Source organism: Rhinoderma darwinii, chromosome 11, assembly GCF_050947455.1.
Source record: "Rhinoderma darwinii isolate aRhiDar2 chromosome 11, aRhiDar2.hap1, whole genome shotgun sequence".
NCBI lineage: Eukaryota > Metazoa > Chordata > Amphibia > Anura > Rhinodermatidae > Rhinoderma > Rhinoderma darwinii.
Window position 1 is genome coordinate 99,450,255 of NC_134697.1, and position 24,707 is coordinate 99,474,961.

The window sequence follows — 24,707 nt, forward strand, 5'->3', positions numbered from 1 at the left end:
ATGAGCAGGAGGTGAGCATGGTGGCGGTAAGGGAGTGATGAGCAGGAGGTGAGCATGGTGGCGGTAAGGGAGTGATGAGCAGGAGGTGAGCATTGTGGTGGTAAGGGAGTGATGAGCAGGAGGTGAGCATGGTGGCGGTAAGGGAGTGGTGAGCAGGAGGTGAGCATGGTGGTGGTAAGGGAGTGATGTCAGCTGATGTGTGTAGGATGTGTGGAAACCTTCCGACTGTGTTTATTACACAGGATATGAAGTGACATACAGTAGAATAGCTAGCAGGGACCTGCCGAAAGGATTGAGATGCCTCCACGTGTAAGTCCATTTTATGTAGTTGCTCTTCATATTCAAGTGTTCTCTGAATAGTTGTAGTCAAAGGGTTTGTCCAGGATTAGAAAAAAATAAGTTCGCATTTTTCCAAAAACAGCGCCTCCCATGTCCATAGGCTGTATCTGGTATTACAGCTCATCCCCATTGCTGCAGCACCAGACACAGCCCATGGCCAAGAGTAGCGCTGTTTTTAGAGAAATGCATTTTTGGTTGCACTTAATTTATAATATGTTTTGCTTTCCTCCGTAAAGCCCCTATAGGACTGAAGGTAGAAGAGAAGATTGACTTGGCCAACAGGTTTGAGAATTTTTTTTGAATGTTTTTACTATTATATCATCTCATTCCTTTAATGGAAATAAGATGTTTATCTCCATATCTTATGTTTTTTATCGTCCTTAACTTGAATCTAATGTAAAATGTGTAAGAGCGCCCCCTATCTATCACGTGCCATTTATATTACTGGTCTCCTCGTCTGGGGCAGAGGGAACTTTTGGACCTTCTCAGGTTTCACCAGGTACAACTTCGCCTGCACCCCCTATAGTTACACCCCTGCGGATCGGGATAGAGGTATAACATATATGAATGAGATACAACGCCCCCTGCAAGATCCATTTCCAAGATCACAACTGGGGTCCATTTGTTAACAAATTCTATATTAAGAAGTTTGAGTGGCACTTGTGATTTCAATGTTTAAGCTTTCTTTACATATTACCATAGAACATCTTAAAGTTAATCAATATTTTTTTATATTTTGTGCTGCACAACCTCTTAAAAATAAAATGATTGCTGCCTGTGGCCACCAGTAGAGGGCGCTCAGGAGTTTACAGCATACTGCTTTATAATTGAGTTCAATGTATAAATAGTATTCAGTAAGCTCCTAAGCTCCCCCTAGTGGTGGCTGCAGGTGGGCAAAATGTTATCCTATAATTCAAGCGCTAATTAATCTCCTGCTCTTTGTTAATGCTTCTTTCACTCCAGCGGAGATGCGTTGCCAGTATGTGCTGACTTTTATCACAGGACTTATAGAATGCATTTGCTTTGCGGGGGTCACTTTTGGGTGGACATCCCTTGTGTTCGTGCTAAAGAAGGAGAACTACTACGATGATCTGTGTCAAGACACAGGGAATCAGACTACTAATGGTACTGGTGGTAAGTATAAATAATGCCAAAGCTTTGTCTACCAAACTGCAGAATTGTTCATTAGAATTGCATTATCTTTGCACCGTCTTTGCCAGAACCGGTTTTAGGGGATGCCAAACTGAGAAATTGCCCACGAGCGGCAAATTCCTAGATGACGGGAAGCCAAGGAGCAAATTGAAACCGCCTAGTATTATTTGTATTATTCAATAGTGTATGGTGGTATTATTTGGGAAATGGATTGCAGTAATATGTGAGAATGATATGGCAGTATTAGGTGGGATCTTTTGAAGGGGTTTTCCAGTCCTAAGAAATTGCTGACCTATCCTCATCGGTCGGAGTCGGACATCCAGGACCCCCGCCGTTCAGCTGTTTTGAACGCGCCGCAACGCTAGTACAAGTTATTCTTTTCCTTCTTTTTGTTTACTGCATGCACCGTGACTCGCCGACACACATAGTGGCAGTTTACAGTATTACATCCCTCTCCCATTCACTACAATGGGAGAAGGCTGTAATATTGTGAACCGCCGCCTGAGGATAGGCCATAAATTTCTTAGGACTGGAAAACCCCTTTAAGGGAGTATTAGCTGCATATTTTTGGGGCATTATATGATGGAATTATGTGGGTTTCATGGGCAGTATTATCTGTCAAAAATGGCAAACGGGGGGGGGGGGGGGCCTAGATTCCTTGTTGCCCAGGGTCCCATTTTCTATAAAACTGGCCCTGGTCAGTTCCACACTACAGATGTACAGCATGTAGCAGAGAAGATATTAATATAATCTGTCTTGATATACAGCAATTCCCTAATATTACTAAATGGAACATAAGGATAGGGTGCAAGGCAATGGCAGGGAAATAAATTTCCCCAACACTGCTCTGTGAGACTATCACCGGAGTACAGGCTGTTATTTATGGTATTCTGCCCATTGTGCAGCAGACACAGGCTGTTATAAAACGGACCAGACAGACAAACTGAGCAAAATATGTTCACCGCGATGCTGTCCTGATCTGTGATCGGATCTCAGATGTTAAGGATCCAATAAGAGATCTATATCAGGGAATTGCTGTATATGAAACTGTCGAATTCCTTTCAAAAACAGCAGAACCAAACATTCTTACGTTATATCTGCAGATATTGTCCCAAGGGGTTGTCCGGTTTAGAAACTAAGCAGGTCTCTCATTCTGTTAGGGTTTTACACGGTACACCATGGATTTCAATGGGAATGGTGTAAAGCTTAATTTCTCCTGTGGTGGCACTGCAGGAAAACAGAACACTTGCTGCTGATTAGAACTGATCACTTAGCTTGACATCCTGTGATCAATCTATTATCAGGGGTCTCCTCTAACAAAAAGCGGTTGTCCACAGTAGACTAGCCGATAATATAGACTTGGTAGAAAGAATAGATAGTAGGTAAAAAAAAATAGCTGCAAGGTATAAGAAATGCTAAGCATAATATATGTAAATAACTTTCTACATTATGGGGAAGAAAGATTTTTTTTTAAGGAAGTAATGATTTAGATTATAATACTAAGCTGAAGTTCCTGAATGTGGTAAACAGTCCACAAACATTTAAGAAAAAAAAAATTACAAAAAAATTTCCACAATTTTATTTTTTTCATTTGATAAAAATATTGAAGGATCGATGTGTCGCCTCATTGACTTTTAATATAAACAAATCTTTGCCAGAGGGGCACCAAAATCAGTTCTATCTCGGACAGCGGACTGCGGGCCCAGCTACAGCTCCTCTTGCCCACACACATCTATGGAATACGCCTATATAAATTTTTTCTAAAAAACAAAAAGTTGATATATGTATACACACATATGTACATATTGATAGTGATGCAGTCATATATATTTTTTTTTTAGGTTGTCCATCTCAGGATGAGCGTTTCTCTTTAATATTTACAGTGGCAGCTTTCATGAACAGTGCCATGACCTTTCCAGGTGGTTTTATATTTGATCGATTCGGAACAGCAGTGACAAGGTTTCTTGCCATGTAAGTGGGAATTCAATGATTTTACTCTATTTAATCATCGATGAACCTGCACCACATAAGCAAAAATATGGTTCCTAAAATTGAAATCCTCCATGTCTAATTTTGGCCTTCAGGATGCAGCATTTGTTTTTGTGTCTTTTTTAGGCATTATTTTTGGGTAACTATATGGTAGTATTTCATTTCTATGAATTTTTTGTGTATGGGGGAATGATTAAAAAAAAGCATTTTTTCCACAGCATTCACCTTAAAAAATTAAATCAGGGCATAATTTTATTGTTTGGGTCAAGACTAGTATGGGGATATACAATAAGTATATTTTTCATATGATTTTTATATTTTGATTAAATAAAATTGACTTATATAAAAAATGGCATCATTTATAATTTTTTGCGCTGTGGAAGAATTTTTTTGTTTTACATTATTGAACTTTTTTTTAGTCCCCTTAAAGGACTGTTACATTAAAATGTAGCTAAACGTTTGACAAACTTCTGACGTGTCATAGTGACACGTCAGAAGTTTGGATTGGTGGGTGTATGAGGACTGAGACCCCCACCAATCGCTATAACGAAGCAGCTGAAGGTCTCGAGTGAGCGCTCAGCTGCTTCGTGTCTGTTCGGCTTTTACCGGAAAGCCGATGTATCGGAGGACGGGCTCATGGACTTTCTATTGAGTCTGTACTCCGATACATTTATTTCCGGAAAAATCTTCTAATACCTTTAATTCGTGATCTAAGAGCAATCCTATTTCTCATTAAACTTTTCTTTTTTTCGTAGTTGTGTTTATACAACAGCAACCCTCCTTATTGCATTCTCTACAGCAGGTGGGTCAATGTAATGTCCTTAAAGGTGTAACATTTATTCCTACATTATAAGAGTCTAGAACAAGGCTCTATAGCATTGAGCAGCTGATAGGAATGTATAGTAAAAATAAACTTCCGGTCTACACAGCAGACACTGTAGAAATCAGGTAGTCACATTGCGGTCATGTGACATAACGGTGGCCCAGGAACGGAGCATTTAGTTCGGCAACAAAGCGCCCGGTAAGAGGATGACCTGCCCTACCTTTTACCAAACGGGGGCAACAATAAAAAAATTCACTTGAGAGTTTAAAGGTGTATTCCCATCCCAGACATTTATGGCATATCCCCGCCCCTATCTCGAGAACGGGTTCCCAAGACCCCGCATCCAGGCGGAGATTCAGTGGCAAGTTTGCTGAACTACGCTGCTTTACGTAACTCCCATAAAAGTGGGAGAACGACTATGGGAGTTAAGGAAACAGCCTGGCTGAGCAAGCTCGTCAGTTTCTGTGCACCCAGCCAACTTGCCACTAAATCTCCGTCTGGAATCGTTGGTTGCCTCACTAAACGGGGAGACGGGGTCGGGGGTTCCCAAGTTCTCGGGATAGATGCGAGGATATGTCATAAATGTCTGAGACGGAAATACCCCTTTAATGCATTATAAAATAGTACACTAAGGCCATGCTAAGCTTTCCGCACGGACAAGAAATGTAATGTCGATAAATGTAAAGTAATTAGTAATTATTCAATTTACTCAGCTCCTTGTGCTCTATAATATGATGGCCGCAAATAGGACTATTTTTTTTTTTTATTGTGAAAGATTTCCTTTAGTTTGAGTGCAACTGGGGAGAACAGAACAAGAAAACACATCAACACTCAATGTCAGGCAGCAGCTGCAAAAGCAAACACATTTTAGGGTGTCTAAAAAGAGATAACCATCAAATTGACTCTCTATAAATCTCTTGTAAGGTCTCATCTTGAATATAAGCTTGATCAGCAATTATTTTGAGACTCTATCTATATACACACTTATTTATGTATTTATTTGACCAGATACTGCTGTGCTCCTATTTCCTGCTCTCACTCTGCTGGCGATTGGAGGAATTTTCCTAATTTTGACTAATATGCAGGTCAGTATGCTTATATCTTGGAAATTGGACATTGGGAAAAATGTAGTATATTATTTCAAGTCAGGGTGACTTTGATATTGCCCACAAAATACCACCACACAGTGCCCAGATAATATGCAGTATCCAAGTAATTCCCCCTTGAATAGTCCACATAATACTGCGATTCACTTTCCAAATAATACCACCATATACTGCTAAATAATACCGGGTGGTTTACGTTTACTCCTGGAAGCCCTGGGTAATTCTCCAGTTTGCTACCCCATAAAACCGGACCTGTTTAATATGTACGTTTACCTTTCTTACACTTGAACGTTAGAAAATTGCTAATAGTACAATTCACCTTCGCAAACAGGAACATCTATATAACAAAGTTGGGCAGCCGCAGGGACATTCAATTCCCAGTGACTCCCGGTCCGATAGATGCGGGTCCCAGCTTTGGGATCTGCCGCTACATCGAGAACGGGGGTCACCCGACTTCAGATTTGCTTGGTGAGGCGGCTGCTGGCTGCTGATTCCAGACAGGGACTAAAAGAAGAGGTGGCCATGCATTTGTGCGGCTCTTTTCTATACTGTTCTGTGGGAGTTACGGAAATAGCCAGGTAAGCGCTGCTCGGCTATTTCTGTAAGGGCTCCTGCACACGGCTGTGCATGTAACCACTGTCCGCGATTAGGGGCACGGCCAGTCGCCCCAATTTCAAAATATGGGAGCGCGGCCAGTAAAAAGCAAAAGAATTGACATGTTCCATAATTTTCTGAACATTTCTACGGCCTGGACACCTTCCCGCAAATATACGGGAAGGTGTCCGTGGTCAATAGAAGAGAATGGGTCCGTAATTGCGGACCATAATTACAGACGATTTTTACGGCCGTGTGCATGGGGCCTCACTCTTGAGATATAAGTCAGGGCGGTGGCAGGATGGTGCGCATGCACAGAACTACCAATATATGGAATAGGTATAAGACAGGGAAGGGGAGGAGGGCAGAACTTGTCCATATTGTATTGTAATACTCATTTATTGTAATGTATTATTAGTACTTTGTAACCAGATTGTTTGTTTTCCGACTTTAACGGGTTTGTCATAGAGGAAGGTGCCCCCCCTTAGGACCCTCCTCTGGCCGGAGAGACCATTGCGCCCTTTGCACTATATGAATGGCTGGCGTGTAATGCTACATTTGCCCTGCAGTGGAAATGTGTTTCTGGCCGCAGCTTCCCCCGGCTATAATAGCTAAGGGATGAACTGGGAGTGAGAAAAGACAGACCTGCGGCAATCTGCTGATCGCCACGCCCGTTTCCTTTTGAAAATGGGTTATCTTCATGACATTGGAGTGACAGTCAGGTCTAGAAGAGACGATGATTTTAAAGAGAGGCTTTTACCAATAGTTATGTTAAGTCAAAGACCCTTTATGGGACCAAAATAAAATATATATATATAAAATAAATAAAAAAAGTATTGCTAAAAAAATATGAAAATAACAAAAAAAAACATTATTATATTTTAAAAACCTGTAAACAGTAATATTACATATTTGGTATCTCCAGAAAAAAAAACACGGCAGAATAAGTTGTTTTTTTTTGCTCCTCCCCCAAAACGAAATTCATAAGAATGCATAAACAAACCCGAAAAAAACAACAACTTGTAGCATAAAATACTAGACCAAAAATAAGAACGTTATTAGTTCTAATATGCCAAGAGACCTAAAAATCTAGTCCTGAAAGCACAAAAATGGCTTGGTCCTAAAGGGGTTTATGGGGGTCTCAGTGTTTAGTGTGATGCGTGTCTGATCATCTAGGAAATGATGAAATGTTCTTTTTTTTTAAATAGGTGGGAAATTTGTTTGGATCTGGACGCTCTACAATAATAACGCTTTACAATGGCGCTTTTGACTCTTCTTCCGTTATCTTTCTAGTTGTGAAGGTAAGAGATCCGTCAATGAAGGATGATTTGGTGCGGTTTCCTAATATAGAAAAGTTGCCCATCTGTATTCGGTTGTATATGGCTCTTATTGACCTGAATAGAAGCTGTATACACATCAGCCCCCTAGTGGTGACGGCAGGCAGCTATGACCTGAGCATGGTGCTTTGTATCCTTAGAACGTATGTACCTATAAAGCTCATGTGTTTCCATGGAAACAGACTACGAACACGACTTGTCCGATTCTGGAGTCCTACTATTTTTTGTCTACATTTTAGTATACGGAGTGTAGATAAGCAAGAGGTGGGGAAGATAGAATGAAGTAGAAGCCCACACAGGTTTTTCCAAAGTAGTGGGATTTATGGGTAGAAATCTTACCATAAAGTGTACATAGAAAATTCTGCCATACTCTTCACATAACTAACACCCCTACATAACACATATAAAGAACGTTCTCATACTGCACATATAAGTACTGCCATACTGTACCCATACGCAATACCTATACTATATACACAAATATCATAAGTATACCTATAAACAAAGGTCAATTAACACTCAGATAATTTATAGAAAAATTACAAAGCTTTATTAGGACATAAATACACACATAATGAATAATAAAAATAGAACCATGCTATGCAGAGAGTGTCCTGCAGTTGGAAGCAATATAGGAAGACTAAGATCCAAAAGTGTCGTGCAGTGCAGAGATCCAGCGTTTTATAATAAACATATATTTATAACAAAAGTCGAGTGACACATGTATTATCGCCCAGTGTTGCCTGCATGTAACGTTATGGAGTCTAAACATAGGCCAGATGTAAGGCCAAGAAAAGACTTACCCATGAGTGATTGCTCCTACAACTGCAGAGACACCAAACCCGACGCGCGTTTCGGCGGAAATGCCTTCGTCCGGGGGTGGCATCTCTCCAGCGGAACAAGGTATTTAAACAGCCAATATCCAATGAAAATGTTAAGGGCACATACGGAGAGATAATCAATGTGATTAGCCACTATAGAGCGACACACGTGAGGTACAGAGCGAACCCGTGACGAACTTCCGGTACTGCGTCATCAGGGAGGACGGAACAGGAGCGCACCAGGCGCACATGCTCCGCCCCTCCAGATAAAGACACATGAGCGAAAGACGTCCGAGACACTCCCCCCTGACGTGAGCGCTGGGCTAGTCATCTGTCAAAATGCAGTATGTATATAAACTCCGCCCTACATGGGATACACGGCTGTTGATGGAAAAGAGATAAGACAGAATAAAAGATGAGGCTAAAAATAGGATATCGAAACATATAGATGGAGCAGGTATTGAAAAACAATACCGATCATAATGAGACATAATACAGCATATTGTATATAGATCGAAGATTACCTATAACAAGGTGTTCTTAAAGCTGTAAATAAACAGAATAATAACAAAAAACTAAAAAGAAGAAAATAGGCATTAAATATGCCACAAATGTTCTATATATATATATATGTACTATGTAAAAAATAGATTCCAACATTTGCCGTACAGAACATTGGTATAATCATAAATAAATAAATACATATATACACAAACCTGTATTGCTGACAGGTGAACTAAAGCATAATACAAGTAAGAGAATTTGATAACAATGATAGTGAAAAATAATGAAAATAGTAATAAAGATAAATATAGATAATAATAAATGAATAAAATAAGATAAAAGAAAATGATAACAAATATATATATATATACACATACATACGCAAAACATATATATACATATATATACACCTATAAAAGTATGGAAAAATATGTATGAAAAATAAATAAATAAATAGATAAATGGTAGATAAAAAATGAAAACCAATGAAAATAAAAAATATATATGTATGCAATATATAATGTGAATATGATGCTAGAATACATAAAAAATGTATGTTATGGTGTAAGAATATAAAACAATTATTGCATAGGTGTAATATCCCAAAGTTGCGTGATGTGATGCATAGTGAGGTTTAAACAAAAATGAAATATAAATATATGTGTGACCAAGTGATAATGTGAAATGAAATGTGCAACATATATATATATATAAGCAATATAAATGAAAATACATAAACATGCATATGTGCATAAGTGTGCATAAGTATACAAAATAAATAAATGTGTTATATAAACAAACATGTTGATAAGAACAATTTATTATTGTATATAGTGAAGTGAAACTAAAATGAAAGTGCCTACGAAAAATTTCATTGGTTTCAAATAAGTCAGCTATTACATGCAATATATAACGGATAGTGATTACATAAATAATAATGATGTTTACATTCATATTCCAAAGAAAATACATAAATGAATAAATAAATGAGTATAGAAGCTGATCCATATTGTTCGTCATCAACGGGTTGTGTTCCAATATATCATCTCCATCTTTCCAGAAGAAATACAAATCTATGGTGCCTCAACCATTCATCTGTCTGTATGTAGGAGATACAAAAAAGTATAATTAAAAATAGATTAAGAACAATTAAAAATGGGACCGCTGGGGATACCATAGGTGAAAGAAACGACGCAAAGCTGAGAACTTCATTTAAACCTTGTGGAAAAAAGGGTTTTGAGAGTCCAAATCCATTTCGACTCGCATTGAGCCAACTTTTGGCCAATGTCTCCCATTCGAATGCCCATCCTAATGCAATCAATGCCCTTAACTCTTAAATCTTTTGGATTGCACGCATGGTGTGTTTTGAAATGACGGGCTATGGGTTTTAGTTTAAGTTGGTCCATAGAGTCCATATTCTCTGCCCCAGCAATATCACACATATGTTCCCTGACTCTCACTTTCAATTCTCTAGACGTTAGACCGATGTATATTTTTGGGCAGGGACATGTAGCGTAATATACGACAGCTTTTGTGGAGCAATTAATATGTTGCGTAATTTTGTATGTTTTTTCCCCTTTTGCGTCAACAAATGTAGTGGCCCGGTCAATGTTTGGACATGCCACACAATGTCCACATGGGGTGCAGCCCCATTTTGGTCCTTTTGTCCCAAAGGGAGATTTTAAATTTTTCGGTTGATAGTGGCTTCTCACTAAATGGTCTCGCAAATTGCGAGAACGACGAGCCGATACACATGGGAATTGTGTGACATGTCTTTCGATGTTAGGGTCTGCCAGGAGAATAGGCCAAAATTGTCTCAAAATAGCGTTCATCTGAGGCCATCTTGAGTGATAGTTTGTAGTGAACCTAACTCGGGGGTCGATTTGTTGTATTTTTTTGGAGAATAACAGATTCTCCCTTGGGGTTGTTTTTGCGCGATGATATGCTGTTTTAATACACCTTTTGCTATACCCTCGACTCAAAAAACGTTCTGTTAGTGCAAACGCCTGTTTTTCAAAAATTTCTTCTGATGAACAAATTCTTTTGATTCTAAGAAATTGCCCAATGGGTACAGCTCTTATAATATGTGTCGGATGGGAAGACGACGCATGGAGTAATGCGTTGACAGAAGTCGATTTTCTGAAAACGTCTGTCTGTAGAAACCCTTGTTGGTCCTTGAACAATTTAACATCCAGAAAGTCTATCTGATCTTTATGATACTGATAGGTGAGTTTGATGTTCAGATTGTTAGTGTTTAAACTGTCCATAAAGTGCTTCAAAGAGTCTGGGGTACCCCTCCAGATGATCAGGATGTCATCTATGTACCTGGCCCAAAATATGACCTGGTCCATAGAGACATCCTGACCACCATCCAACAGGTTCCTCTCCCACAGCCCCAGGAACAGGTTGGCATATGAGGGTGCACATGCAGCCCCCATTGCTGTACCCTGAAGCTGTAGGAAGAAGGACCCGTTGAAGGTGAAAAAATTATGCGTGAGAATATATTCGAGAAGACTCAATAGAAATTCTCTAAAAGATGTATCCATATTTTCCATCGATAGAAAATAGGACACTGCTCGCAAACCATCTGTGTGTCGAATGCTCGTGTAAAGCGACTCGACATCACAGGTTACGAGCAGCATATCATCCTCCATATTGATGCCATTGATCTTTTGTAGTAGATCTGTTGTATCGCGAGTGTAAGATGGTAAATTTTTAACGATGTCCTTCAGATGATGATCAATAAACAGACATATTTTTTCCGTGAGACTACCTTTGCCTGAAATAATTGGGCGACCAGGTGGAATTGTGGCATTCTTATGGATTTTAGGTAACAAATATAGAGTTGGAATAGTCGGTTCAGAGATGGTAAGTGCTATATTTACATCCTTTGATATGATATTCCTCTGTACCGCTGTGTTCAGAAGTTTCTGAAGGTCAAGTCTGTAAGCAGAGAGAGGATTGTAGGTCATTTTTTTGTAGCATTCTGCGTTATGTAGCTGGCGATAGGCCTCTGCCTCATACATTTTGCAGGGCCACACAACTATGTTGCCACCTTTGTCGGCCGCTTTGAATACTATGTCGTCCATTTTGGCAATTTGCCGAAGACTTTGACGTTCTGTATTTGTGAGATTGTCACATCTTACACTCCTGGGTATTTTTTCAAATTCTCTGCTTACAGACTTGACAAACATATCAACAGCCGGGCAAACAGCCGTGTATCCCATGTAGGGCGGAGTTTATATACATACTGCATTTTGACAGATGACTAGCCCAGCGCTCACGTCAGGGGGGAGTGTCTCGGACGTCTTTCGCTCATGTGTCTTTATCTGGAGGGGCGGAGCATGTGCGCCTGGTGCGCTCCTGTTCCGTCCTCCCTGATGACGCAGTACCGGAAGTTCGTCACGGGTTCGCTCTGTACCTCACGTGTGTCGCTCTATAGTGGCTAATCACATTGATTATCTCTCCGTATGTGCCCTTAACATTTTCATTGGATATTGGCTGTTTAAATACCTTGTTCCGCTGGAGAGATGCCACCCCCGGACGAAGGCATTTCCGCCGAAACGCGCGTCGGGTTTGGTGTCTCTGCAGTTGTAGGAGCAATCACTCATGGGTAAGTCTTTTCTTGGCCTTACATCTGGCCTATGTTTAGACTCCATAACGTTACATGCAGGCAACACTGGGCGATAATACATGTGTCACTCGACTTTTGTTATAAATATATGTTTATTATAAAACGCCGGATCTCTGCACTGCACGACACTTTTGGATCTTAGTCTTCCTATATTGCTTCCAACTGCAGGACACTCTCTGCATAGCATGGTTCTATTTTTATTATTCATTATGTGTGTATTTATGTCCTAATAAAGCTTTGTAATTTTTCTATAAATTATCTGAGTGTTAATTGACCTTTGTTTATAGGTATACTTATGATATTTTAAGGTCAATACACCAAGTCTTACTTGGTTTCACATCAAACCTTCGTTGTCTGTATTTCAGCCAACAATTGTAGGTTTGTTCCTGAATGTACAAATGAGTCATTTGTTATATACACAAATAATATCATAATATACTGTACACACAAATAATGCCGTCGTATACTGTACACAAATAATATGGCATATACTGTATACATAGATAATGCCGCCATATACTGTACACAAATAATGTTGCATATACTGTATACATATATAATGCCGCTATATACTGTACACAAATAATGTTGCGTATACTGTATACATAGATAATGCCGCCATATACTGTACACAAATAATGTTGCATATACTGTATACATAGATAATGCCGCCATATACTGCACACAAATAATGTTGCATATACTGTATACATAGATAATGCCGCCATATACTGCACACAAATAATGTTGCATATACTGTATACATAGATAATGCCGCCATATACTGCACACAAATAATGTTGCGTATACTGTATACATACATAATGCCGCCATATACTGCACACAAATAATGTTGCGTATACTGTATACATAGATAATGCCGCCATATACTGTACACAAATAATGTTGCGTATACTGTATACATAGATAATGCCGCCATATACTGTACACAAATAATGTTGCGTATACTGTATACATAGATAATGCCGCCATATACTGTACACAAATAATGTTGCATATACTGTATACATAGATAATGGCGCCATATACTGTACACAAATAATGTTGCATATACTGTATACATAGATAATGCAGCCATATACTGCACACAAATAATGTTGCATATACTGTATACATACATAATGCCGCCATATACTGTACACAAATAATGTTGCATATACTGTATACATAGATAATGCCGCCATATACTGCACACAAATAATGTTGCATATACTGTATACATAGATAATGGCGCCATATACTGCACACAAATAATGTTGCATATACTGTATACATAGATAATGCCGCCATATACTGTACACAAATAATGTTGCATATACTGTATACATAGATAATGCCGCCATATACTGTACACAAATAATGTTGCATATACTGTATACATAGATAATGCCGCCATATACTGTACACAAATAATGTTGCATATACTGTATACATAGATAATGGCGCCATATACTGCACACAAATAATGTTGCATATACTGTATACATAGATAATGCCGCCATATACTGTACACAAATAATGTTGCATATACTGTATACATAGATAATGCCGCCATATACTGTACACAAATAATGTTGCACATACTGTATACATAGATAATGCCGCCATATACTGTACACAAATAATGTTGCATATACTGTATACATAGATAATGCCGCAATATACTGCACACAAATAATGTTGCATATACTGTATACATAGATAATGGCGCCATATACTGCACACAAATAATGTTGCATATACTGTATACATAGATAATGGCGCCATATACTGCACACAAATAATGTTGCATATACTGTATACATAGATAATGCAGCCATATACTGCACACAAATAATGTTGCACATACTGTATACATAGATAATGCCGCCATATACTGTACACAAATAATGTTGCATATACTGTATACATAGATAATGCAGCCATATACTGTACACAAATAATGTTGCATATACTGTGTACATAGATAATGCCGCCATATACTGTACACACAAATAATGTTGCATATACTGTATACATAGATAATGCCGCCATATACTGTACACAAATAATGTTGCATATACTGTGTACATAGATAATGCCGCCATATACTGTACACACAAATAATGTTGCATATACTGTATACATAGATAATGCCGCCATATACTGTACACAAATAATGTTGCATATACTGTATACATAGATAATGCCGCCATATACTGTACACAAATAATGTTGCATATACTGTATACATACATAATGCAGCCATATACTGTACACAAATAATGTTGCATATACTGTATACATAGATAATGCCGCCATATACTGTACACAAATAATGTTGCATATACTGTATACATAGATAATGCCGCCATATACTGTACACACAAATAATGTTGCATATACTGTATACATAGATAATGCCGCCATATACTGCACACAAATAATGTTGCATATACTGTATACATAGATAATGCCGCCATATACTGCACACAAATAATGTTGCATATACTGTATACATAGATAATGCCGCCATATACTGCACACAAATAATGTTGCATATACTGCATACATAGATAATGCCGCCATTTACTGTACCCAAATAATGTTGCATATACTGCATACATAGATAATGCCACCATATACTGTACACAAATAATGTTGCATATACTGCATACATAGATAATACCGCCATATACTGTACACAAATAATGTTGCATATACTGTATACATAGATAATACCGCCATATACTGTACACAAATAATGTTGCATATACTGTAAACATAGATAATGCCGCCATATACTGTACACAAATAATGTTGCATATACTGCATACATAGATAATGCCGCCATATACTGTACACAAATAATGTTGCATATACTGCATACATAGATAATGCCGCCATATACTATACACACAAATAATGTTGCATATACTGTATACATAGATAATGCCGCCATATACTGTACACAAATAATGTTGCATATACTGTATACATATATAATGCCGCTATATACTGTACACAAATAATGTTGCATATACTGTATACATATATAATGCCGCTATATACTGTACACAAATAATGTTGCATATACTGCATACATAGATAATGCCGCCATATACTATACACACAAATAATGTTGCATATGCTGTATACATAGATAATGCTGCCATATACTGTACACAAATAATGTTGCATATACTGTATACATATATAATGCCGCTATATACTGTACACAAATAATGTTGCATATACTGTATACATATATAATGCCGCTATATACTGTACACAAATAATGTTGCATATACTGCATACATAGATAATGCCGCCATATACTGTACACAAATAATGTTGTATATACTGCATACATATATAATGCCGCCATATAATGTACACAAATAATGTTGCATATACTGCATACATATATAATGCCGCCATATAATGTACACAAATAATGTTGCATATACTGTATACATAGATAATGCCGCCATATACTGTACACAAATAATGTTGCATATACTGCATACATAGATAATGCCGCCATATACTGCACACAAATAATCTTGCATATAATGTATACATAGATAATGCCACCATATACTGCACACAAATAATGTTGCATATACTGCATACATACATAATGCCGCCATATACTGCACACAAATAATGTTGCATATACTGTATACATAGATAATGCAGCCATATACTGCACACAAATAATGTTGCATATACTGTATACATAGATAATGCCGCCATATACTGTACACAAATAATGTTGCGTATACTGTGTACATAGATAATGCCGCCATATACTGCACACAAATAATGTTGCATATACTGTATACATAGATAATGCCGCCATATACTGCACACAAATAATCTTGCATATAATGTATACATAGATAATGCCACCATATACTGCACACAAATAATGTTGCATATACTGCATACATACATAATGCCGCCATATACTGCACACAAATAATGTTGCATATACTGTATACATAGATAATGCAGCCATATACTGCACACAAATAATGTTGCATATACTGTATACATAGATAATGCCGCCATATACTGTACACAAATAATGTTGCGTATACTGTGTACATAGATAATGCCGCCATATACTGCACACAAATAATGTTGCATATACTGTATACATAGATAATGCAGCCATATACTGCACACAAATAATGTTGCATATACTGTATACATAGATAATGCCGCCATATACTGTACACAAATAATGTTGCGTATACTGTGTACATAGATAATGCCGCCATATACTGCACACAAATAATGTTGCATATACTGTATACATAGATAATGCCGCCATATACTGCACAGAAATAATGTTGCATATACTGTATACATAGATAATGCCGCCATATACTGCACACAAATAATGTTGCATATACTGTATACATAGATAATGCCGCAATATACTGCACACAAATAATGTTGCATATACTGTATACATAGATAATGCCGCCATATACTGCACACAAATAATGTTGCGTATACTATATACATAGATAATGCCGCCATATACTGTACACAAATAATGTTGCATATACTGTATACATAGATAATGCCGCCATATACTGCGCACAAATAATGTTGCATATACTGTATACATAGATAATGCCGCCATATACTATACACACAAATAATGTTGCATATACTGCATACATATATAATGCCGCCATATACTGCACACAAATAATGTTGCATATACTGTATACATAGATAATGCCGCCATATACTGCACAAAAATAATGTTGCATATACTGTATACATAGATAATGCCGCCATATACTGCGCACAAATAATGTTGCATATACTGTATACATAGATAATGCCGCCATATACTGCGCACAAATAATGTTGCATATGCTGTATACATAGATAATGCCGCCATATACTGCGCACAAATAATGTTGCATATGCTGTATACATAGATAATGCCGCCATATACTGCGCACAAATAATGTTGCATATGCTGTATACATACATAATGCCGCCATATACTGCGCACAAATAATGTTGCATATGCTGTATACATACATAATGCCGCCATATACTGCGCACAAATAATGTTGCGTATACTGTATACATAGATAATGCCGCCATATACTGCACACAAATAATGTTGCGTATACTGTATGCATAGATAATGCCGCCATATACTGTACACAAATAATGTTGCATATGCTGTATACATACATAATGCCGCCATATACTGCACACAAATAATGTTGCATATGCTGTATACATACATAATGCCGCCATATACTGCGCACAAATAATGTTGCATATACTGTATACATAGATAATGCCGCCATATACTGCGCACAAATAATGTTGCATATGCTGTATACATAGATAATGCCGCCATATACTGCGCACAAATAATGTTGCATATACTGTATACATAGATAATGCCGCCATATACTGCGCACAAATAATGTTGCATATAATGTATACATAGATAATGCCACCATATACTGCACACAAATAATGTTGCATATACTGTATACATAGATAATGCCGCCATATACTGCACACAAATAATGTTGCATATACTGTATACATAGATAATGCCGCCATATACTGCACACAAATAATGTTGCATATACTGTATACATAGATAATGCCGCCATATACTGCACACAAATAATGTTGCATATACTGTATACATAGATAATGCCGCCATATACTGCACACAAATAATGTTGCATATACTGTATACATAGATAATGCTGCCATATACTGTACACAAATAATGTTGCATATACTGTATACATATATAATGCCGCTATATACTGTACACAAATAATGTTGCATATACTGTATACATATATAATGCCGCTATATACTGTACACAAATAATGTTGCATATACTGCATACATAGATAATGCCGCCATATACTGTACACAAATAATGTTGCATATACTGCATACATAGATAATGCAGCCATATACTGTACACAAATAATGTTGCATATACTGTATACATAGATAATGCCGCCATATACTGTACACAAATAATGTTGCATATACTGTATACATAGATAATACCGCCATATACTGTACACAAATAATGTTGCATATACTGTATACATAGATAATGCCACCATATACTGTACACAAATAATGTTGCATATGCTGTATACATAGATAATGCCGCCATATACTGTACACAAATAATGTTGCATATGCTGTATACATAGATAATGCCGCCATATACTGTACACAAATAATGTTGCATATGCTGTATACATAGATAATGCCGCCATATACTGTACACAAATAATGTTGCATATACTGTATACATACATAATGCAGCCATATACTGTACACAAATAATGTTGCATATACTGTAAACATAGATAATGCCGCCATATACTGTACACAAATAATGTTGCATATACTGTATACATAGATAATGCTGCCATATACTGTACACAAATAATGTTGCATATACTGTATACATAGATAATGCCGCCATATACTGTACACAAATAATGTTGCATATACTGTATACATAGATAATGCCGCCATATACTGTACACAAATAATGTTGCATATACTGTATACATAGATAATGCCGCCATATACTGTACACAAATAATGTTGCATATACTGTATACATAGATAATGCAGCCATATACTGTACACAAATAATGTTGCATATACTGTATACATACATAATGCCGCCATATACTGTACACAAATAATGTTGCATATACTGTATACATAGATAATGCCGCCATATACTGTACATAAATAATGTTGCATATACTGTATACATAGATAATGCCGCCATATACTGTACACAAATAATGTTGCGTATACTGTATACATAGATAATGCCGCCATATACTATACACACAAATAAAGCCATCATAAACTATACACTGAGATAATTCCACTATATACTGTACATAAATAATGCCAGCATATACTGTGCACAAGTAAAGTCCCCATGTACTGTACACGCGATTAACGCCACCGCATGTTGTACACCAAAATAACGCCATCAAATAAGAGAAAAATACAATGCTAAAACATCAGCAAAAAATCAAATCAAAGCAACATATAATTGCAGCATAAGACTACACAGGGTTTGTTTGTAGTCTGTAGCCATGGAAACAGATAGGTCTGCATCGGAGCTGTATACACAAAACGCTAGGTAAACGATGCTCATTTATTTTGCCTAACGTCTATGGCCGTATAAATAACTACATTCTTGTATTCTCCTAGGTTCTCTATCAAAATGGAATTACGCTGCAGGATTTGTTCCTGTTCATATCTTGCTGTAGTGTCTGCCACATTTTAAGAACAATATTCCTGATGCCGAAGGCTCACATCCCTTTCCCTGTACCAGCAGACTACAGATATGGGTATGTACATCATAATTGTTTCCTTAGGCTTTGGATTATTATGTGGTTTTTATATTCAAAAGCTAGATTCATAACGGTCTTACGTAGCGCGTTGTCAGGGCAGGCGGCAGGCAAGGACGGCCATAGGTACCGGCAGAGGTCAAACACAGGTGATCCAATAGACGTAATAGCAGAGGAACACTAGGAAGAACCAAATTGCTGGCAAATAAGGGAGGAAAAGCAGAACAGAGTGTCGATGCGCAGGTGGTCGCCAGTAGAGGAGCGGCGCTGGCCAAAACTCCGGGAACAGGTAAGAAAACAGCGTAGAGCAGAAAAGAGTAGGATGGAAACGACGGTCCTCTACTCTCATTTATACAAGGAGGTATGAACTTTCCAAGGCTGATTCCCAGGTCTCCAGAATAGTCATCGATCGATGGTGGTTACGCAAAGTCAGGGGTCATCAACGGATTGTACTCATGAAGTAGAAAGAGGGACGTTGAGGCAGAACTGTAGTCAGGAGTCAGGCGGGGAGTCGATACCTGGAGTTAAACCACCGAAATCAATCAACTAATCCAAAGGACGAGAAAGAAGCGTAGTCCAGGAACAAGGCGAGGTCAGGATTAGGGTCGGGAACTGAGTCAAATAGCAATAAGAACAATAGTCAAACAAAGATCTGCAGGTGAGGAGTGAAGACTGGAGACCCCTTTAAATGGGCCGCCGGGACGTGACGTCATCTAGAAGTCGTCCAGAGGAGGAGGGTCGCAGCTGAAGACAGAAGAAGAGGATCTTGGCAACCCGACACAGCTGCTTATAGAGACACGACGCCAGGACCGGGCAGGGTGAGTAACAAATTGCATGGTCTTCCAGGACTCTAAGACCTCCCACACGCACTACGGAAGGATTGTAGTCCTGAATGTTGAGAATTTTTGTGTAAAGTCGTGGTCAATAGGTCCAGATGGTACATCTTTACAGCTACTGTATAACGCTAACCCTCTCAAGCAATCTCGTCTATTATTTTAAGTTTGGACTGTGCAGAACTCAGTCGGAAAACATCCAAATCACTTAACCCTTCATCAGGACAACAGGAAGGAGAAAAGGGGCAGAAAAAAATAGACACTTCCATAAAGTGTCTCGTAAAGCAGGGTAAGTGTCATCACTCAACCAACCAATCAATCTGAAAACACACAAAGATCTTATCACCAACCATTGCTGCAGGTTAGGCTCTGTTCACACTAGCATCAAGGCTTCCATGTCTGTCACGTCATAATGAAAGAATAATAGATCCTATTGACTTTTCTGGATCCGGTAGGGCTTGGGCAAACAGTTCTCTCCCCATCCATAAGTATTATATGTTTCCATATAATACAATCACATTCAAAAAATTATTGGACTATTGAGCCAAAATTATGCAGCGCATCAGGTCCATACATCCAGACAGACAGACTCTTTTAGCCCTTTTGGGAATGGATGACCCCACAACCCTACTAGACCTAGCTTCAATGGGGCGGCGCCTACTACAATCTGACCAATTTTGAAGGCTTTTTTGGCTTGGCTGTGATGTCCAAATCAAACATATGTGGTCACCCCAGATCGACCTGCAGGTAACTACCCTGCCAGTCAATGTCCAAACCTATAGGTGACAACCCTGCCAGTCAATGTCCAAACCTATAGGTGACAACCCTGCCAGTCAATGTCCAAACCTATAGGTGACAACCCTGCCAGTCAATGTTCAAACCTATAGGTGACAACCCTGCCAGTCAATGTCCAAACCTATAGGTGACAACCCTGCCAGTCAATGTCCAAACCTATAGGTGACAACCCTGCCAGTCAATGTTCAAACCTATAGGTGACAACCCTGCCAGTCAATGTCCAAACCTATAGGTGACAACCCTGCCAGTCAATGTCCAAACCTATAGGTGACAACCTTGCCAGTCAATGTCCGAACCTATAGGTGACAACCCTGCCAGTCAATGTCCGAACCTATAGGTGACAACCCTGCCAGTCAATGTCCGAACCTATAGGTAGCTTCCCTGTAAGACAATGTCAGACATTGACTTTATTGGTCACCTCAGGTGGCTTTGGAGAGATCTTTTTCTTCCTTCTCGAGGAGAGGTATTTTCCATACTTTGCAAAGGAGAATTACAACCGCTTTGTGGGCTAATGGCAGGGACTGTCCCTAGAAGATGATATGAACATATTAAAGTTTCAAAGAATGTTGAAAAATGGCCTTTTGGCTAAGATCAAGTGTAGGATTTGTTCTGGCTTTTGAGGGGGCCATTAGGATGGTACAGATACCTTATGCACAAGTTGGTTTAGACCTGAGTACAGGTAGGCTGGCTTCATTGTGCACTTGCATATGCCATTTTTTTTCAGTGCATTCACCTCTATCTTAGTCCGGCCTTCTGGCTAGGCTCTAATACGAGGAATTGTATTACTGCCAGTCATTACGTTGGGCCCTTTATTTTATTTTTTATGTTTTCACTATTTGTTCATTTTTGCACATGTGTTTGTCACAGGATTTCTCAGGGTGCCCTTACTTGTGTCCTTCATGGTGAGGTCTACGGTGGAGTTTCTGGCCATCAGGTTCCTCACCCCGTTCAACCTGGGTGCCCCTTCTGGGCGAGCCTAACCTAGTATTTTGAGCTCTGGGTGATATTTGAGCGCCAGCCTAGGCAAACGCTCGAGCATAGATGGGTCTGCCTAAGTTTCCGTGAGTTGGGTCAATTGTCTCATGAATTCTACGGGGCTTTCTGGCTCTGAGTCTGGGGAATAGGTTGGGGTCTCTACTCCTTTTGAAGAGGGCTTGCAATAACCGCATCCTAGTCAGCACTTTTCTTGTGGCACTTGGCTTTCAATAGAAAAAAATAGAATCTATGTAATAGACGATAAACCGGAATACCTACGTCATGTATGATTTATACAGCATGAATTCGGAATATTACATTGAATTGCTCTTCATACCATTTCAGCCGCCATCTTTTCTTTCTGCAGACAGTGAGGTCTCGTTCCGGAGTTGTGTCCTTTCATCTCTTTTTGGGTGGCACTTGATCTGGCTCTCTCTTATGCAACTGAGGCACTACCTATTCATAGGCACCCTGAACCCAACCATCACACGCTTGAGCGGAGGAGACCGACTCCTAGGTTTGTTACTCAGTAGAGTATAGTGCAGGATATTTATTATGGCTGTGTGTATGGTTAATGCTCAGGCTCTTGGATTATTTCATGGATACTCTAAATCTAAAAACATCAACCGTATCGTGTTAGAAATGTGCGAAAATCGTGAGAATAATTTTTCTTTTTTTTTCTTAGTGAGTAAATATACAAATGTTTTCGCTGTATCCCAGTTTTGTGGGGTTTTGTGTGCACCTTGGAATGGACTTATAATTGACAGGCACAAAAGAAAACATAAAGGTAATAACCCCAATATGTCGTCCCACGTAATCTGTTTATTAGATATGGGGTACAGCTATAGAGGGTGCAGAGGTAGCGTGTTTGTGGAGCCCCAATGCCCCATCTGTTACTCCCGTATGGCACATGGTAGATGGTGGGGTGGGAAGGGGGGCTGATCCTGATTTTGCATTGGGCGCAGAAGCCTCAAGTAACACCTCTGGATGTAATAAAAAAAAGTCAGAAAACAGTAAACCACTTTGCACATGTGCAGTGCGGATCGATTCCTAATATTGTCTGGAATGGAGTCCTTTGATTGACCGGTCCAGTCTGACAAGTTAACGGAGGGATCGTTTGTACGATGCGTTAACTCAATGTACGATGGATTGGCCGCATTATCTAATGTGTATAGGAATATTTAGATAATGATCCGAAGAAGGAAAAGGGAGGTATGTAGAAAAAGGCAAAAATAGGAGGAGAAAAGAAAGGAGGAATAGGTATATTGGCCACCACTTATTATAGGAGAGCAACCCTAAGATGCCAGTTGTTGGACAATGTACTTAAAGTCATGTCAGAATCACCATCACATCCATAGCATACATGTCATAATCTAGGGGTATGTGGACTCACTAGGCCGTAGCGGAGTGGCAGCTGGCAAAATAATAGTCTATAAAGTCTATGCAATAGTCCTTAGCACAAGAGTACCTGTAAGAGTCCACACAGAGACAGAGGCTTTGGCACGGATGGAACTTGACGTGGCAGATGACGCCAGATGTGGCGGATGATACCAGACGTGGAATATGACAGCAGGCGTTGCAGATGACAGCAGGTGTGGCAGATGACAGCAGCATGGCAGATGACACCAGGTGTAGCAGATGGCAGCAGACGTGGCAGGTGACACCAGGCATGGCAGATGACAGCAGACGTGGCAGATGACACCAGGTGTAGCAGATGACAGCAGACGTGGCAGGTGACACCAGGCATGGCAGATGACAGCAGACGTGGCAGATGACACCAGGTGTAGCAGATGACAGCAGACGTGGCAGATGACACCAGGTGTAGCAGATGACAGCTGATGTGGCAGATGACACCTGGTGTAGCAGATGACAGCAGACGTGGCAGGTGACACCATGTGTGGCAGATGACAGCAGATGTGGCAAATGACAGCAGACGTGGCAGATGACAGCAGACGTGGCAGGTGACACCAGGTGTGGCAGATGACAGCAGACGTGGCAGATGACAGCAGGCATGGCAGATGACAGCAGACGTGTCAGGTGACACCAGGTGTAGCAGATGACAGCAGACATGGCAGGTGACACCAGACGTGGCAGATGACAGCAGACGTGACAGATGACACCAGGTGTAGCAGATTACAGCAGACGTGGCAGGTGACACCAGGCATGGCAGATGACAGCAGACGTGACAGATGACACCAGGTGTAGCAGATGACAGCTGATGTGGCAGATGACACCTGGTGTAGCAGATGACAGCAGACGTGGCAGGTGACACCAGGCGTGGCAGATGACAGCAGACGTGGCAGATGACAGCAGATGTGGCAGATGACAGCAGATGTGGCAGATGACAGCAGACGTGGCAGATGACACCAGGTGTAGCAGATGATACACACGAC

The 24,707-nt window shown here is 39.3% G+C and overlaps 1 protein-coding gene across 1 annotated transcript in view; it reads left to right on the plus strand.

The window, feature by feature from the left end:
- Nucleotides 1-573: 573 nt before the first annotated feature.
- The window catches only part of SLC43A3 (solute carrier family 43 member 3), a 28,639-nt gene continuing 4,505 nt past the window's right edge, over nucleotides 574-24,707 (plus strand). The window contains exons 1-10 of the mRNA XM_075842236.1: nucleotides 574-621; nucleotides 1,303-1,473; nucleotides 3,333-3,462; nucleotides 4,236-4,282; nucleotides 5,312-5,388; nucleotides 7,212-7,304; nucleotides 19,572-19,711; nucleotides 20,712-20,833; nucleotides 22,682-22,831; nucleotides 23,000-23,101. Coding sequence (XP_075698351.1) covers nucleotides 1,308-1,473; nucleotides 3,333-3,462; nucleotides 4,236-4,282; nucleotides 5,312-5,388; nucleotides 7,212-7,304; nucleotides 19,572-19,711; nucleotides 20,712-20,833; nucleotides 22,682-22,831; nucleotides 23,000-23,101 — 1,027 coding nt within the window. The 5' untranslated portion in view covers nucleotides 574-621; nucleotides 1,303-1,307. The remainder of the gene's footprint in view (nucleotides 622-1,302; nucleotides 1,474-3,332; nucleotides 3,463-4,235; nucleotides 4,283-5,311; nucleotides 5,389-7,211; nucleotides 7,305-19,571; nucleotides 19,712-20,711; nucleotides 20,834-22,681; nucleotides 22,832-22,999; nucleotides 23,102-24,707) is intronic.